Raw genomic sequence first — 17,667 nt, 5'->3', positions numbered from 1 at the left:
AGCTGGGACAATAATATTGCTCAATAATTAAAATTTCAAGACTAGAACACTGACCAACTGACCTACACCTCTTAGTGGAATTAAAAGTAGGTATTATAAATTTAACGCTCATCGATTTCATTTTACTTATTGTTTTCAGATTATTTAAGCTGTTGATAATATGCAATGATTTAAAATGTAAATTGATGGTTTTATTATTAATAAACTATTTTGTTTTGTGTATATTTGATTATCAATTTGTACTACATGTGTTGTAATGCATCTTATATCTATATTATAAGAACTAATAGATACATTTTAAGATATAATTATTAAAATATTTTTTTTTTGACAAAAGTATATTAAGAATGTGAATATTCCAGGCGATCAGATTGATTGTACCATTTATTTTAGAATTTATTACTATTTGTTAAATACCCATTATCTATTAAACTTATTTTGATAAACTGTGATGCATCATGAAATTATTTATCAGTATGTATTTGTTTACATTTATATTTGCTAAAATCGAATTCATTTTGACATCAGATGGTATTAATAAAAATATTTTTCAAGAGACAATAAGATACAAATTTTGTAACGAACTAGAATACGATTGAACCACGTGAATAAATTAACAACGATTATTTAATATCTGTCATTATGTGATACTCACAACATTAAATCAAAATTTAGTGCTAATATGTTGGATTAATACATTGAACATCAAGCTATTAAACAAGTATGTGTAAATTAAAAAAAGTATTACAATATCATGTTTATGATTTTTGGGTTTCATTTGATTGAACTGTCATACACTTTGATTTGTTTTTAGTTACTAATGTATGGGCATGTTTACGGGTGTTGATAAATATACTATAGCAATACCTATATTTTTGTTGTAGATTATTATTTATTAAGGTAGGTATACATAATTTTGTAGATACCTTGGCTTAAAATATAAAACAGTTTGAATTTTATTTTTCTTTAAATTTGATGCATTCAATTTTAAAGTTAATCGTGAAAGTAAGTGTAATTATTCAGGCAAAACAACTTAATTTGTTGTCATCTGTTTAATTAATCACTTCTTTTTTATCACTCTCCAAAGCTTTCTGTCTAAATTTATTTGAGGAAATAGTTCCGTTATGTACTTAAAAATATATATAAATATTTCAGAAGTCTGGGAAAGGAAAGTATTATATTTTTTGTAAAGTAAAGATAGTACATCTCAGATATTTTATGAAACTATAAAACAGGAAATCACAGTTAACTGCTATAATACAGCACTTAATAGTATGATAAGTGGATTGAAATGATCGAATGGTAGATTTAATCTGGAAACCTATGATATTATTTGTTTTGTTGGTAATGTCTTGCAACTTATTCCAACGGTTGAAAATATTAAACTATTCAGTAAAATTATTTAAAATTGATAAGGATTATCTAGAACAGGAAATTAAACTTCTTAAAAGATTTACTGGCATTCATTCATTGTGAATAATCTACAACAACTATAGATCAATAGTTAGATTGGATACAACAATTGGATCAAATAAAAAATTTTTTTAAATGTTTTAATATGTTGATCATTATTTTTAGTCATTTCAGTCACATTTTGTTTTTGTGGAAGATGTTTTTCAAAACTGACTATTGTTTAAAATTTTATAATACACAAAATGGAATTGAAGTTTTATAACTAGTGTTTATTCAGCAACAATTATGATTATAAATTTACTATAATGATATAATGATATAATTGTTAAATTCAAAAATATTATTCTTCACAACAGACATTTGATATTATAATATTTTCAATTTGTAATTTTATAAAATAATTAAATTAAATTATTTTATGCTATGATAATATAAGAAAAATTTGCATATTTGATAATAATTATAAATTATAATACTATTATACAGTAAAAAAATCTTTTATTAGTGTTAAATTTATTTTTGATAAAAAAAAAAAATTCAAATTTTGAAAACATTTGGTACATTTCAGCAACACCTGATATAAAAGTCTGGCTACACCTAAATAAAAATAATGTAAGGTTTTCTATACACATTCAGCGGATGGTGAAATCCTCCAGTTGGATCATAAACCATGGTAAGAGTTTCACAGTGGGCAAAACCAACTTCATTCAACAGATAGTCAGCAAACATTTGAGGTTTCAGTTTTATGTTTTTGTAATTTTTCCAAATGGTTTTCTAAAATTATGCATTAAACACAATTAATAAATATTCTACTTGATTATTAACATCATCATCATATTTACTGTCAATGTTTTTCTACGACCATATGATTTCCATGGCTGATGCTCTACCACAAGTACTCCACCAGGTTGCAACTGTGCATACATGCGTTGGAATGCTAATTTTAAACCGTCATCACCCCAGTTCAAATGAATCCACTTTGTAACGCTAAAACAGAGAATAACGTCGTACTTACGTGTTTCTCTTGCAAGTAGACTATCACATTTTAGTACATAATTTCCCTGTAACATATTACCTTTGTTATAAACCTTAACTTATAAAATTGTCATATATTTTGTGCTATACTAACCTTTATAAACGATACATTGTATGGAAATCTTACAGATATTGGCATACCTGGCACTGGATTGCTATAGTAATGCTGTAAATTTTGACGTGCAATACTTATTGAATCAGGATCGATATCCATCCCTACAACTGACTTTACACCAAAATCTCTAGCAAGACTAAATGTCACATGACCAATATTACAGCCAATATCCAACACAGCCTGACCATAAAATAAATTTAAATGGTAAGCTAACACATTCAGCCTAACATCTTTATCATCTGGATTACGATAAACATATCTACAAAAGAAATAATATGCATTACAACAAATGTTTTATGAAAGTATCATGTTGTGGCATATTTATATTTAACAATTTATTTAAATTAAAGACCAGGGTAGGACCAATACAAAAAATTTTAATATAACATATATAACATATATTTACCCAATATAGGGTAAATAATTTTCAATTCAACAGTAGTCTTACCTGTTATGATTTCCATACTTAATCAACTCATTTTTTTTATCAAACTTGGGTTTGTTTTTATTATTTTTTCGTTTCAATTTAGCTGATGTCTGAACAGCCTTCTGAGGTTTGGTGTATGTTTCTATGAATTCGGGCACCATAATGATTGGACTTACTTATATTACTTTATAATATAAATAGTATGGCTGGTATTAAAATGTTAACCATTGAAATGAGTCAATCTAGTGCTCGCATCACAGCTTAAGACATTACATCTGTAAACAAAAATTGACGATAGAATAACATTAACAATTTGCATTATCAATTTTCCTACAGACATATGAAATAGTGCAATGGATAGTGTTATACATACTTGCTACAAAATAAGACACAGCTCTTACAATTATCTGTCAAGCATCAACAGGAGGTTCGGAGGTCGTAAAATTCAACAATGGATTATAGTTGTATTAAACAGATATATAAGTGATAAAACCAACTTAGTGACTTCTTTCTTTATGGTTCGTAGTATTATTATATCAAGAACATAAATTTTTATGAGGACGTGTAATACATAACTGCCAACCTGTTGTCTGTTGTTCAGTATTGTGCGTGTTCTTGGCTCGCCGCAGTATTGCCAACTATCGGCGAAATTCGTTGCTACGCGTGTCTCCGGGCTCGTCGTTTACGGTCGTAGATTTCGATTAAGAATTAGGATTTACCATAGATAATAAAAGAATTTAAGAATGGATAGGCCTTTCCAATATTAACAACATAGGTGTCTATAGATATATTAATACATTATAAATTATAATCAAATACATTCAATGAAAAAAATAATATTATTTTCAATAGTTATTTGAAACAAAATTAAAGTCTATAGTCTAATATTATTAAAAACCATACTTCAATTTTTTTTAAATTATCTCACATTATTATTTATACTAAATGAAACGTCAAAGAAATTAAAATAACATCTTTTTATTATTATAATTTCTATTAGGTATGTTGGTTTTACATTACAATAAAATATATCTACTCATTTCTAATACTTATAGTCCGTATAGGTTGTTAATTGTAGGTTTGTGAATGAATTATTTTGGTATAAATTTTAATAATTAGTAGGAACAAAATAATTTTATAAGTTACAGCGATCAAAGATTTATGCAAATATGAAAAATTTATATTACAATGAAAAACTGTATCACTGTTTTTTACTAATGAATGAATTTTAAATCACGTATTGGTTTTTACTTTTTTATCTCAAGTAATTTATTTATGTCTTATTGTTTTTATTGCTGAATTTAATACATTTTAATGCATTGTGTTAGACCTAATAAGTTAAGATGTTAGTGATAATAAAGTGTTGGAAAACTTACAAAGATTGATTAAAGTTAGATATTCTGTTCTTAAATTTTATACATATGATTTCAATAATTAAAAAAAAAAGAAAAAACGATCATATGATGTATTACATATTATAGGTAATTTATATTTAGCTATATTATTTTGCGTATGAATAATTAATAAAATATGTATAAAAAATTTACATTTCAATAAAATAAAATAACGTTGGTTCTTGTTATAGTTATACTATATTCTAATTGAAATATTCTTATATGAAAAATACTTATTTTAATCATATAGGTAATTTATTTAAAATTTCTTAATTTCAACATAATATATGTTTCACAGTCTCGCACATTCACACTATTTGGCTCAATTAAATTTTTACTCATTTCACTATCTAATAAGTACCTAAACTAATCTTTTATAATAATTTTACACAACATAATGAATAATCTTAATTTTCAGCATTCTTAATTATCTAAACTTAAACATAATCAAGTTATTATTGTGCAGTTTATTTGATAATGACTTTATTGTGGAAATATTTTTTTTTAAGTCCGTTTGGTATATATAAATAATAATTTAAAAAAAAATTAAATGTATAAAATTATTATTTGAAAAAAATAAGTTTTGCTCTAGGAGTGGATTCTTCTTTTGTTTTCTCTAACTTTGGTATTAGTGGGATATTATCAAGATCGCACAAAGGAATATGCTTATGAATCTTAATTCTAGGCTTTGATTCGTCTATCTTTAATACTACTGGGCGTATGATCGATCGAGTTTTAGTTTTCATAAATTCTTCGTGTATGTCGTGTAAAGGTTGATCTGGGCATTTTTTGTCGTGTATATTCCTCTTGCCTTTTTTACCTCGTGTATCACGTTGCTGTCTTAACAATTCTAGTTTTTCCCATATTACCGGTGACCGTAAACTTGAATTAACGCCATCCTTCAAAACTTGAATTGTAGTGAATGACGCTTGCCGTTTGATGTCCGGAGGTATGCTACATCGCGGTGAAACATTTACCGGGCGGGTTCTTGGTATGTCTGGCCATGCCATTCCTAAAAGTTTAAAATAATCGTTTATTTATTTAATATTTATATACTCCGTAATCCCAGAAATATTTTTTAAGTTAATCTGTGGACATTAAAATGGATTACTTTTAAAATACTTTGATGGGTAATGAGATATTTTTTAAGCATGCACAACAAATTTTTTAAGTAAAAATTTCTATTATAGATATTGTCAAGTTGAGTGATAATGAATAAAGTATTTGTTTTATATAATATAAAATATATGTGTTTTGTGTCTGTATCACTTTTTAAAACAGTTAAAATGCTTCTATTCTCAACTTTGAGAGTGGTTTATGGTAACAAATGTTATAAAGTATAAGTAAATAGTTTTTTAAGAGAGAGTGGTGAATGCAAATTAAATAAAAATTACAAGTATATTTCAATGAATTTGGGAAAAGGATATTGCAAAACCAGATTTTGTCTAAAAATTTATATCATTCATATCATAATTTAATAGATATGATATGAATTTCAAAATATTTTAGCTTTTTTTGTGGTTACTATTTATAAATATTTGAATTTTTTTATTTTTTGCAATCGTGTATAATTAAATATTATTGTTAAGTATAAAAACTTTAAAATCTTATTCTAAATTCCTCATAAGTTGTTGTGATAACAATAAAATAATATCAAAAATATATAGTGAATTTTTTTTATAAGCATTTATGAAATTAAAAATATGTAATTAATATTATAATTTATAAGTAATAAAATTTAAAATTTTAACATCTCAGGCTTAAAATTATGATATTATTTTAGTATATTACAATTAAAAATTTCTCTTATTTATTTTTACTGTAAGTATCTATAAAAAAGAAAAAATTCCATTCAAATAAACAGAGGATTGAGTAACTTTATAAATTAATTTTTTTTGCTTATCAATTATAAAATAATATTCCATTAAAATTATATTGCGTGTACCTAATAATTAGTAAATTAGTAATAATTAGCGTAATAATTAGTTAATTATTTCTAAGAATAAATATAAATATATATCTTATAGTTAATACCACAATATCATTGTAATTATCATAGGTTTTTGTCATAATTTTAAGAAAGCAATATAATTCTATCATGAAAGTTTTTTTTAAATTATCATAAATATTGTCATATGATTACTGATTTATTAGTCATTTTGCAAAAATTATAAAAAATGATTTTTACTGGAGCGTATACTAATGTACAATAAACTATTTTGAACCTATTTAATGAAAAAATAAATGTTATATTTCAATTTGTTTCAGACTTGCTTCGAGCCAGTTTGCTAATTTCCTCCTTTTCGCAGTTAATAATATGCACTTTTTTCCAAAGGCACTTTATATTGCATACTAATATATAATATATTATATTACTATATCAGTAATTCAAAATCACAATATGGGTTATGTTTTATCCAAAAAGTATCTACGGTCTACTTATAATTCTGTTTTAATTTAATAAATGTATAATATTATTTATTATTATTGATGCAAATTCATAATTATTACTACTTTAATTGTTGAGGCATTAATATTGTTAAAATAAATTAATTAAAAATTAATATTTTTAGTTTTTAAAAAATATTTAAAAATCTATAAAAAAATCACATAAATACAAATCTCTATAAAAGAAAAGTAGCCAACGGCACTTGAAATTTTAATTTGAAATAAAAAAAAATGCCAACGGCACGTAGTGTTCCCAAGCGGTCACCCATCCAAGTACTAACTACGCCCGACGTTGCTTAACTTCAGTGATCGGACGAGAACTGGTGTATTCAACGTGGTATGGTCGTTGGCGATAGGCAAGTATTACCTAAGTATAAATAAGTTATCTATGTAATATTTAGTATTTAAATAATTGTTCAAGTACCTATTATTTATTAAATAATAAATACTATGTAATAATGAATAATATTTAATACTATTTTACTGTATTAAATACTTTCTTCCAAATGATTTTTTTTTTTTTACTTAATTTTAAATAATATGTAGATACTTATCTCGGTGTTTGTAATTGTTGCAAAAATAAACATTATAAATTCATAACCAAAACATTTTACTATTGCTAATATGATTGATATAGTGATATCTGATACAAATTTTGAACAATTAATAATTTTAATATGTAACAAAAATTATGTATGATTTAATTTAATAATTAACATTTAACACGATGATAGTACTGGTAGTATGTACCTAAATATACACACACATTAATTAATCCAAATTATTATATTAATTTTATTAACAAAAGATTTTCGTTTTAATTTTTAATTTGAATATCTAAATTAATAGTAATCTAGTTAATATATAAACGATATTGTTGGTTAATAATTAATACGATTGGTGTTATAACAAACACATTTTTATAAAGCCCACATAGATAAGTAGTGGGTTTTGAGAACATAGTAAATAGTAAACTAGATACTATTTTGTAGACTTTTTTGAAATTCAACCTTAAAGAAAGTTTTGGTGATATTTACAATTAGAAAATGTATTTTTAAAAAGCTATATCTTAAATGAATAATTTAATAAATGATAATAAAAAAGTATTTAAAATTTATCTCAAATTTTCTGATACATTTTTAAAATAAATTTAAATTTAATGAACCTATATAATTAAATTGCATATTGTATATATTATCATAGTATATGTATATTGTTTTTAATTACTTACTATAGACATTTATTTCCATATTAGTGATACAATAGAAACTATAAATAGACAATAGATAAAATAGATTAAAGTTCATAAGTTTTGAAAATTTCATTATTTATATTTAATAAAGTAATATACCATATACCTATGTCCTACGTAAATGTTTCAAGCTTTTAAAATAACATTAAAACGCTCACCAAAAATAATTATGGGTTTACGACGTTTACGTTCAATTTTTTGAATTCTAGCAATATAAATTTATGAAAAATCCATTGTATTGAATTTTCAAAATTTTTGACGAGCAAAAAAATGCTAATCGGCATTTACAGAAAAAAATTTAAATGAAAAATGTCTATATTTTATGATATATACATATACTATATATAGAAAATATTAATATAAGTATTTTTTGAAAATGTCACGTATCTATTTAATCCGATTATTTTAAAGAGTAAGTACTAGGAATTTTCTATTTTTACCTCCTTAAGTACCAGCTAGACCCAATATTTTATCACTTATCAGAAATCAACCACAAAATTGAAAATTGAAAGATTTTTTTTTCTTTAATAAACTATGTACCTATTATATAAATATACTCTAAACATAAATACTGGATGTGGCTCAAATAAAAAATAGTTTGATGTTAAACTTTTTATGAGCGATTAGCGTTCACATTTTTACCATATCTCTCGGAAATTCAATAATAAAATAATGATTTTTCCTTGAACAATTTTTGTTCTTCTTATTTAAACTTTTACATTTTCTATACATAATGATATGATCAAAATCATTTTATTAATTTTAACTACCTATCTATAAACATAGAAGTATACAATACATCCACTTACTAATAAAAATACCCGTCATACCGTGTGAGTATAAGTATCAATTATCTGTAATTTGTTATAGTAGGGAATAAAACGTATAATGATTAACTGAAACCTGAGTCCTTGTTATTTAAATAAATGTAAGATTCTGTTTTTTTTTATTTATTATACACTAAATTTTAGTCATAGTACCTATATATATATATATATATAATATATTTACAAGATCCAACTACCTTCTTTAGATATTTGATGTTGAACTTTTCCCTACCCTAGTCACGTTAAAGTATTTATCATATCGTTAAGCATTTACCCAAAGTTCCTACGTAATGACCAGCCAATGTCCAGATACGGATCATCTTGTCCACACTGCTACTGACTACTAACTCTAGTTTTTCGATGAATTCGATGTGATTGATGCGCTGCAAGTGTGCCCTGTACGCACTGACTAACAGTGGGCCAGCAACGTTCTTAGAGGCGGCACGCTCGGCTCGACCCATGAAGAATATAACTATCAGAAACGGAAAACGTAATCTAAGCGATGGCATATCCACGTTGTAAATTGTGTGTCTTGGCTGTCCAAAGTTGGTCACCAGCCACGTCTTGATGTATCCGCTTTCAAAGCTCGTGATCAAATATTCACTCTTTGGGTCTGATACCATCGACGTAACATAATCATCAGTGATGTGTATAGCCACAAACTGACTAATGTACTTTGGAACTTTGTACGTGCACCATATTTGCACCACGCCATTACGTGTGGCCACGAGTAGGGTACCAAGGTTTAATTTTTCTGGCCGGGCCCGTAGGAAATGTGTGGCAACTGCCGCGTAATGCTCACGGGGCGTGTGCTTGATATCCAACCTCTTGAACTTCTCTTCTTTGGTTTCCGTGGCACCATCGTCTCCTATTCGGCTGCCAACATACGATATGGAACTTATCTGGCTTTTACTCACCATCGTGGATGCCCCCTGACTCTTGCTCGTTGACGACGAGCTTTTAGACTTCCGGGTATCCGGCTTCATACGCGCTTTGTATTTTTTGGTCAACTGTCCTGTCTCTAGCCGCCAAAAACCCATCACGCCCGCCTGTGACGTAGTCACGAAAAGCGACGGTAGCTTGACGCACGCGCTCAACACCGGCTCGTCATGGTTGGACAGCCATACTTTTCCTTTGGACAGTAACAGTGGGTCGTTGAATTCGGTCACCCGATGATCGAAACCGGTCACCAGTACCTGGAATACGAACAAAATGACGTAATATACCTACTCACTGCTAATTATAATATTTGTTTTACACTTTCAAAGCGGACGGTTTACGCGGTTATTTTATAGTTTTTAAAAATATGTAGGCGGTGTTTACTGCGATGTCGATATTGCAGTTTATTAGTATGAAATTGATTTTACTATATGATAAATCACCATATAAAATATACACCTTGTTGGGCAACCAGAACACTTCGGATATCCGGCCGCCGGACGGGATCCGTAGTCGGTTAAGACACACGCCAGTGTTTAGGTCCCACATGTGAACACTGCCGTTGACCGCGCCGGTGACGAGCAGACCGCCGGACGGGTCGAAGTTGGCAGCGGTGATCTCGACCGGCAGGACCTCGCAGTACACCTCCTCGGTGTGCGCCATGGACCACTTGATGACCACGTCGCCGGTGCGCAAGTTCCACACGGATATGGACGAGTCGGCGGCGGACGCGGATATCAACACCTGGTAGAGCGCGTTGTACAGGGTCTTGACGACGGGCGTCTCGTGCGACTTGTCGTCGTGCAGCCCGGACAACTTATGGCCGGTGACCGTCGGTCTGGCGCACTCGACCGTCATGAACGACCTGTGATCGTCGGCCACGCACACGATGGTCTGGTCGGTCCAGTTGAAGTGCATCACGGCGAACGGCCAACGCTGGCTGTCGTTCGGTTCCGCGGCCACCGTCAGCCCGGCGAACGTCAACAGGCACGTGGCCCTGCGCAGGTCCCACACCTTGACCACGCAGTCCGTGGACACGGAGTACAGGTGCTCGTTGGCCGCGTTGTGCGACACGCGCCGCACAGCCCAGCTGTGGCCCAGCAGCGTGGTGCAGTCCGCGGGGCCCGGCGCTCGGCCGCCCGCGGTGTTCCACAGCCTCACGAACCGGTCCGCGCTGCCGGTGGCCAGGTGCGTGCCGCGGACCGCGCACACGCAGTTGAAGCCCGTGAAGTGGGCGTACTGGACGGCCGACGGGTCGGCGGCCGGCGGGCCGCGGGCTTCGCACTGGTCCGGTGCACGCGACACCGGGCCATCGCCAGGCGGTTGGACAGCGACACGGACGCGAACGACCTGCGGCGTCGTAGAACGCGATCTGCTCGACCGGCTTGTCGTGCAGCCTGTGGTATTGGTACGCGCGGACGCGGCGGCCGGCGCGGCCGACGTCTCGCTCAGCAACCGGTCGAAGTCGTACGCGGGCGTCTGGTCCGCGTCGCCGCCCGACCTGCAGTCCTTGAACGGGTTCCACTTGTCGGACGACGTGAACTCGAGCACGCTCACGGTGCCCAGCCCGTCGCCGACCGCGATTTTCGACGAGCCGACTCCCCGGCGGTCGCAGTACGCGTACGCGTGCGCCAGATGAGTGGTCAGCGTGCACGCCCACAGCTCGACGACGACGCACAGCTTGAACTGGCCGGACGACATGTCGTAGAACAGCAGTTGGCCGCCGACCAGCGACAGGCAGACGACGCCGAACTCCGGCATCGCCACCAAACCGTTGACCATGATCGGCGTCACGTCCTGTGCCGCGCGCATGTTATGATATTATTATTAGGTATTGCGTTATGTTCGCCGCACGTTTATGCGCAGAAGTCAACGCGCACTGAGGGGACGTCTGAGGTTAACTCCGTCTTAGGCGCGCGTACGAGACGGCAAAAGTTCGTTCGGCAGTTTCATTAGCGTGCTTTAAGTTTTGACGTTAGAGTGAATTGACCTGTTATCTACAGACCGTCGGGCGAGGTAACGTTATCCGTGTTCTCTCGTCGGTTTTTTACGATATTTTCATTTTTAAGTGAGTTATATGACTTATGATAGTAGGCTCGTGAATTCAATGCACTGAGAAACCTTAAGAAATGCACTATGAACGTCAAAAAAATGCAAAACTAAGAGCACGACTAAAACTTATATTAAAACTAAAAGTACACTATTGAAACTGGCGAACAAAAATTTACCATGTCGTACGTGCGTAAGACGGAGACAACACATGCGGGTGCGACGTCCTAGATTATTATTAACTCAATTCGCAATGAGTTAATGCGAATTATAATTTTATTTTTATTTTAATATTATTTTTAAATATTATTATTTACAGTAAACGGTGTCTAAAGGATTCGCGCGACGATGCAACGGCTTTGTTGTCTGTGTGAGCTTGAGACTCGACCGTTATGCGCGTAGTAAATGCGACAACGGAGTGCGGACAAAACTCATAGTCGTTTTAGATAAAAAATATTCGATTCTTCTCGAATCGTCGTGAAACCGACCGTGTAAATACATTTTCAGATTTGTTTTTTTTTTTATTTTAGATTCTGAGCGGAGGGATGAGTGTACTTATACATAGATTGATTACGAAGACGCGTGTGTATGTATTTTTCTTTTTTGTGTATGAGCACACGACGGGTAATCCTTGCAAATTTAATACGAGATCTTACATAAGTTGTCCTTGTATCTTTATAAAAATATTAAAAACACATCTTAAAATTTTTATTTATATTTTATTGTTATAAATTTCTCTATACTCAAAGACATTTTTGATTTTTTTTTTTTTAAAGCTATTATCTGCATTTATAATTTATATTATAGGTAAATCTTTTTTTACTGTTTTACGGCATTTATAGAAAAATGCTAATACATTTTGAGTTATATAAGTTGATATAATAATGCGGGAAAAATAAATATTATTATAATAATTAAATATTAATAATATAATAAATGTAATATTTTCGGAAAAAATTGTATCAACCTACCGTGATATTTAAAGTAAAATAAATTACTTTTATAGCTATGCATATCAAGAATCATTTTCGTACACATTGATATATCATTGAATTCGAATTTAACATATACCCATAATAGTGATTCATTCGACACCCAATGTATAGCAAAGGGGTTAGCCACTTGCCTACAAATAATACTTGAGTTTTTTTAGTATGTATGTATAATGCTTAAAATGTAAAATGATTTATGCATAAATAAACTATAAGAAGAAAAAAAGAATTAATATTAATATTATGAGGGCCAATAATATGATAGTACATTATGATTATCGGTTTTATAATATATAAATATAAAAATCAAAATAATTTAGAATCCTTACGTTGTAAACTGCGTTCAATTTTATAAACAGTTGTTAGTATAAGTTACCGATTTTAATAATCGTTATTAAAACTTTAGTTAGGTATGTTTTTATTCGAGGCAACTGGCAATGTAAAATGATAACGAACCGTTAGTGATAAGGAAAATGAGCTTACATGTTTGCTGTACATTTATCTCAGTTCTTACTTCTTAAGCAGTTACGCCTACAGCCTATAATCTTCGTATAATAATATATTTGTATACCATTAAATATAATATTATTATATTACCGAAACGATTTGGTGTGTACTTTTCCATTGCATGTCTGCTGCTTTGTAACGAACAATTTTCCCCGTTACACTGGCAGCTATGTATTCAGGATCGTCGAGTTCTTTTTGAGATTGTTTTGTTTGGTTTAGAAAGAATGCGATATCTATATACCGAATTATGCCTTTTTCTCCATATTTGATTGGTTTATTCGGTAATAATTTTGGGGTTAATCTTGATAATTCAGTGTCGTCGTTTGATAAAAATGCATTATGTTTACGCTTTATTTCAAATTCTGACCCTAAATAAGTAACGAATTGTAAAAAATTGACGGTGCCCTTTTTTTTAACATCAATTTTAGAAAACATTGGGTGGAAATTTTTATTCGAATAAACTATATTGTATGGTTTCAAAATATCACGCAATTGGTTTTCTTTTACATTTCCATTAACATATTTCAGAAAGCTTTGTCGAATATCATTTAATGCCGTCTCATTAACTTGTTTCATTAAATTATTTAAATATATTTTCATTCCATTAATATCTTCTAAATTTTCATCGCTTTCATCATCACTAGTATCCTTGACGTAATAATAAAATAAATTCAATTATTAGAAGTATTCATTTAAAATGTATAATATAATTATTAAACTTATTGATGTCTTAAAACAAATATCAACGAATTAATAAAAATAATTTTATGATATATATATATATTAAATATTTATAACTAAATTATCATATTACCTAACACACAGAGAACAATTTACAAGCTACGTATTAATTATTAATTAATATGATAAAAATCTTTTAATAATATTTTGATTGATAGCTGATAATATATAAAGAAAAATTAGTTTGAATACATTTTTGCGTGAGTTTCAAATTAACATTAGACTGTATACAAAGATACATTTTCACCATTTTACATTTGTCGTAAGGATAATATTTGTATCATGGTCAAAGTCAACCTAACGACGGAACGGAATAAAAGAAAAAATCGTGTCGAAAGCATGCCATGAAAATATCTAAGTTGGTTGTCATGGAATTAAAAAAGTTTCAATAAATAAAAAGTATATGTAACACATCTTTATACTTATAAATTGTATATATTTTAATCGTTTTGGTAACACTAATTAAAAACGAAATAACTTGATGATTATCTGCAATATGTAGTAAGTAGGTACCTTACACAATTAAAAAATCCGATAAAAAAAAAAAGATTACAGAAATCAACTTATATTGCATTTGGAACATTTTAGGGATACCTATGCCGTAATAATTGTTTTACTCGTTTCAAAAACTAAATCCATAGTTATATTTCTAACAACAAATTGTTTAAGGTACCGTTTTTGTTTTTGTGAGCTCAAAATATGTAAGGCACTATCGCCATTTTATATAAAAAAAAAAACCATATTAAAATTAAACATCATCCTGCTATTAAAAACATTTAATATTACCTTTCATTATAATGAAAAGTTAATATAATATTTATATTTCGTTATTTTTCATCCTTTATACTACTTGAAACTACTATTGAAAATTCGGAACTTACATACTTCAGGATAATAATATACAAACGAAAATTACAACACATAAGTACTTTCGCAACATTCGCATTGTAAATAAAGCGCCCTTTAACTTAAACGCGAACATTCGTTCAAAACTAAATACAACGAATTTCGAGCGAACGTTCGCGTCATATGAAACCGGCTTTATAACAAATAGGACAAGTTTCTCAACACTACCATTCTCTCTACGCTTGTTTATTTCTAGTGTTTTATACAGTTTTATACTTGTACTTATTTGGTACACTTTTACATTAGTTTTAATTTAGTGTTTATCCCGTCATACACACATGCCAAATAAATAAATATCTTACCATTATATCTTTTCTTGCTAAAATAAAACTTCAAATTCTAGGTAATATTAAATTTAAATTATTAAGTAAACTTTCAAAAATTATCATTAACAAATAATAGTTATGCGAAAATTAAAAATATATAGGGACCTATATTTTTAATGGTTGCTTAGCATTTTATTTATACGCATTTATAAATTTTCTTTTAAAATGTCCCAGAATACTTTATAAAATATAAAACAAGTGTATATTAAATTAATATAATATATATGATTTTTTCTTGATAATTTGTAGTAAGACAAGGGAACGCTATTCCATTATATCATACTATACAAGCAGAAGTGCCACATGGTAGCGACTATCACTAATTTATTGTAAAATATTTAAAAAAAAATTAAGTTATGTTAATTATATTTTCGATCGTTTTAAAATAATCTACTATCGACCATAGTTAAATGTAGCTATTTATAAACTATGTAATTAAGTCAGTATCTGTTTTATAAATGGCGTAATATGTTATTTAAACAGGTATTTATAATAGTATATTGATATTATATATTATTTGTATTTTTTTGATCATTTGATGATATAATATAGTTGCAGTTTATTGATACATAACGCAGATATTTTATTTTATTTTTTTTAAACATACCATATCTAAGTTCAAAATTATACAGATTAACTAGAAATTCATAGAAATATTCTAAATGATATAAATAATAGAAATATTTGAATCACGTATAATTATTATTGCTGTTGTTGATACTCGTAATCTTCTGAGCAAAAAATAGTGTAAAAACATACTTTAAGAATAGACAATAGTTAAAAATATAGTCTAGAAACATCGTAATGACACTGATAATACTAGTAGTTGCATGTTATTATTTTAATATAAATTTAAAATGATATAATAATTGTTTATTCTTTAGTTTTTTTTTAAAATTGAATATTTTTTACTTTAAAAAGTATAAATAAACATTAAATACAATTTTAAATTGATAACGCTGGACCTTGGAGAAATGTCCATTCTTTACTTTTCCTCATAAATCGAGCTCACATGCAATTTTATTAAATTTATAGCACTGATTTAAAGCAGGTAAACACGAACCATTTTACTTATTTTCTTTATTAGAATAATATTGATTTATTGTCCAGCTAAGTATCCAGATTATTAGTTAAATAACTGGAAGATTGATAACATTATAAATTTATTATTTAGTTTTCAGTTACTAAAAAGCTTACGGAAAGCTCAAATGCTATATTCTTATTTTTTCAAAAACTTAAATCTGGTTATAAAATAAAATAAGTTTTACACAAATCATAAATTATTTTAAAATATTTACTCTAAAATTATTGTTTACCTTTTCTTTTTTCTTTTTAACATCATCAAATATCGTTTAGATATCTAGACATCAAAAATTACAAAATATTTTAAAATATTGAAATTCAATACTTATTGTGTATTATACTTACAGAAAAGTATATTATTTATTTATATACTATACATAAATTTTTTACAACTTAAATTTTTAATACTTTTCTTTATGCATAAAATACAATAAATATTTAACTTTTTAGTTTGTTTGAAAGCGTCCCATGATTATCAGAATTACATCTACTATCTAATGATAGGACTTACATTTTTAGGGTGTTTCAGAATTTATTATAGGAAAGGATTAAAAAATATTTTAAAATAACAATGATGGTCGTGTGGAATTTTAATGAAATATTGGTTTGAATTAATACTATAAGAATGTAATTAGAATTTTTGTATACGGAAAATATGGAATTGAGTATTTATAGTAGGCGTTGGTTAAATTAAAAAAAAATATTTTTAATTTCATTAAATTACACTTTGATATGAGTTAAGATTAGCATATTTAACTGTTGATAAGCCTTCATCATTATCCATAAACCTATTATTTAGTTCTTTGGTTTGAAGTTGCGCCATTAATACAACAACTTTTGTAAGTTTATAAAACATTAAGTAATTAAATTTTATCACTAAACTTTTTGTTGATTAAACAAATGTGTAAAACACGAAAATATAAATCTGACTTAGAAATAGTTGTTTTGTTTTATAATGTGGGTTATGTATCTATAAACCTTCGTATACATGACACATTAAAAAGTTCCAAAAATAAAAAAATAAAACAAAGTTCACACGCAACCAAAAACCCTTTTCACTCTTTTGACTACATTGATTGTATTTTTGAAGTCTTTGACATGCTACGCTCTCAAAATTATTGTCAGTAATCACTAATCAGATGTCTATGAATTGTGTACCTGTCATTTATAATAATATAAAACAATATCTATGGGTTGGTGAAATATTTGAATT

At 29.4% G+C, this 17,667-nt stretch overlaps 2 protein-coding genes and 1 non-coding gene across 3 annotated transcripts; all 3 read right to left on the bottom strand.

The window, feature by feature from the left end:
• Window positions 1-1,930: 1,930 nt before the first annotated feature.
• On the bottom strand, window positions 1,931-3,723 carry LOC112592327 (7SK snRNA methylphosphate capping enzyme-like). Its single transcript, XM_025336345.1, has 5 exons — window positions 3,364-3,723; window positions 3,012-3,265; window positions 2,543-2,822; window positions 2,256-2,474; window positions 1,931-2,187 (listed from the first exon to the last, which is right to left on the bottom strand). The coding sequence occupies exons 2-5, from the start codon at window positions 3,149-3,151 to the stop codon at window positions 2,011-2,013; spliced, it is 816 nt and encodes a 271-aa protein (XP_025192130.1). The 5' UTR covers window positions 3,152-3,265; window positions 3,364-3,723; the 3' UTR covers window positions 1,931-2,010.
• A 1,224-nt stretch (window positions 3,724-4,947) lies between these two features.
• On the bottom strand, window positions 4,948-17,277 carry LOC112592339 (WD repeat-containing protein on Y chromosome). The gene is given in 8 exon segments (XM_025336359.1): window positions 4,948-5,396; window positions 9,186-10,107; window positions 10,310-11,145; window positions 11,148-11,210; window positions 11,213-11,272; window positions 11,275-11,647; window positions 13,489-14,046; window positions 17,179-17,277. Coding segments are annotated over 8 exon segments (3,360 nt in total).
• LOC112592341 lies at window positions 7,065-7,183 on the bottom strand. Its single transcript, XR_003114553.1, has one exon. It is a non-coding gene; the product is annotated as a 5S ribosomal RNA (ribosomal RNA).
• Window positions 17,278-17,667: the final 390 nt, after the last annotated feature.

This window comes from Melanaphis sacchari, unplaced genomic scaffold (genome assembly GCF_002803265.2).
Source record: "Melanaphis sacchari strain LSU unplaced genomic scaffold, SCAv2.0 Contig16_pilon_pilon, whole genome shotgun sequence".
NCBI lineage: Eukaryota > Metazoa > Arthropoda > Insecta > Hemiptera > Aphididae > Melanaphis > Melanaphis sacchari.
This window is presented reverse-complemented; position numbering and strand designations above follow the sequence as displayed.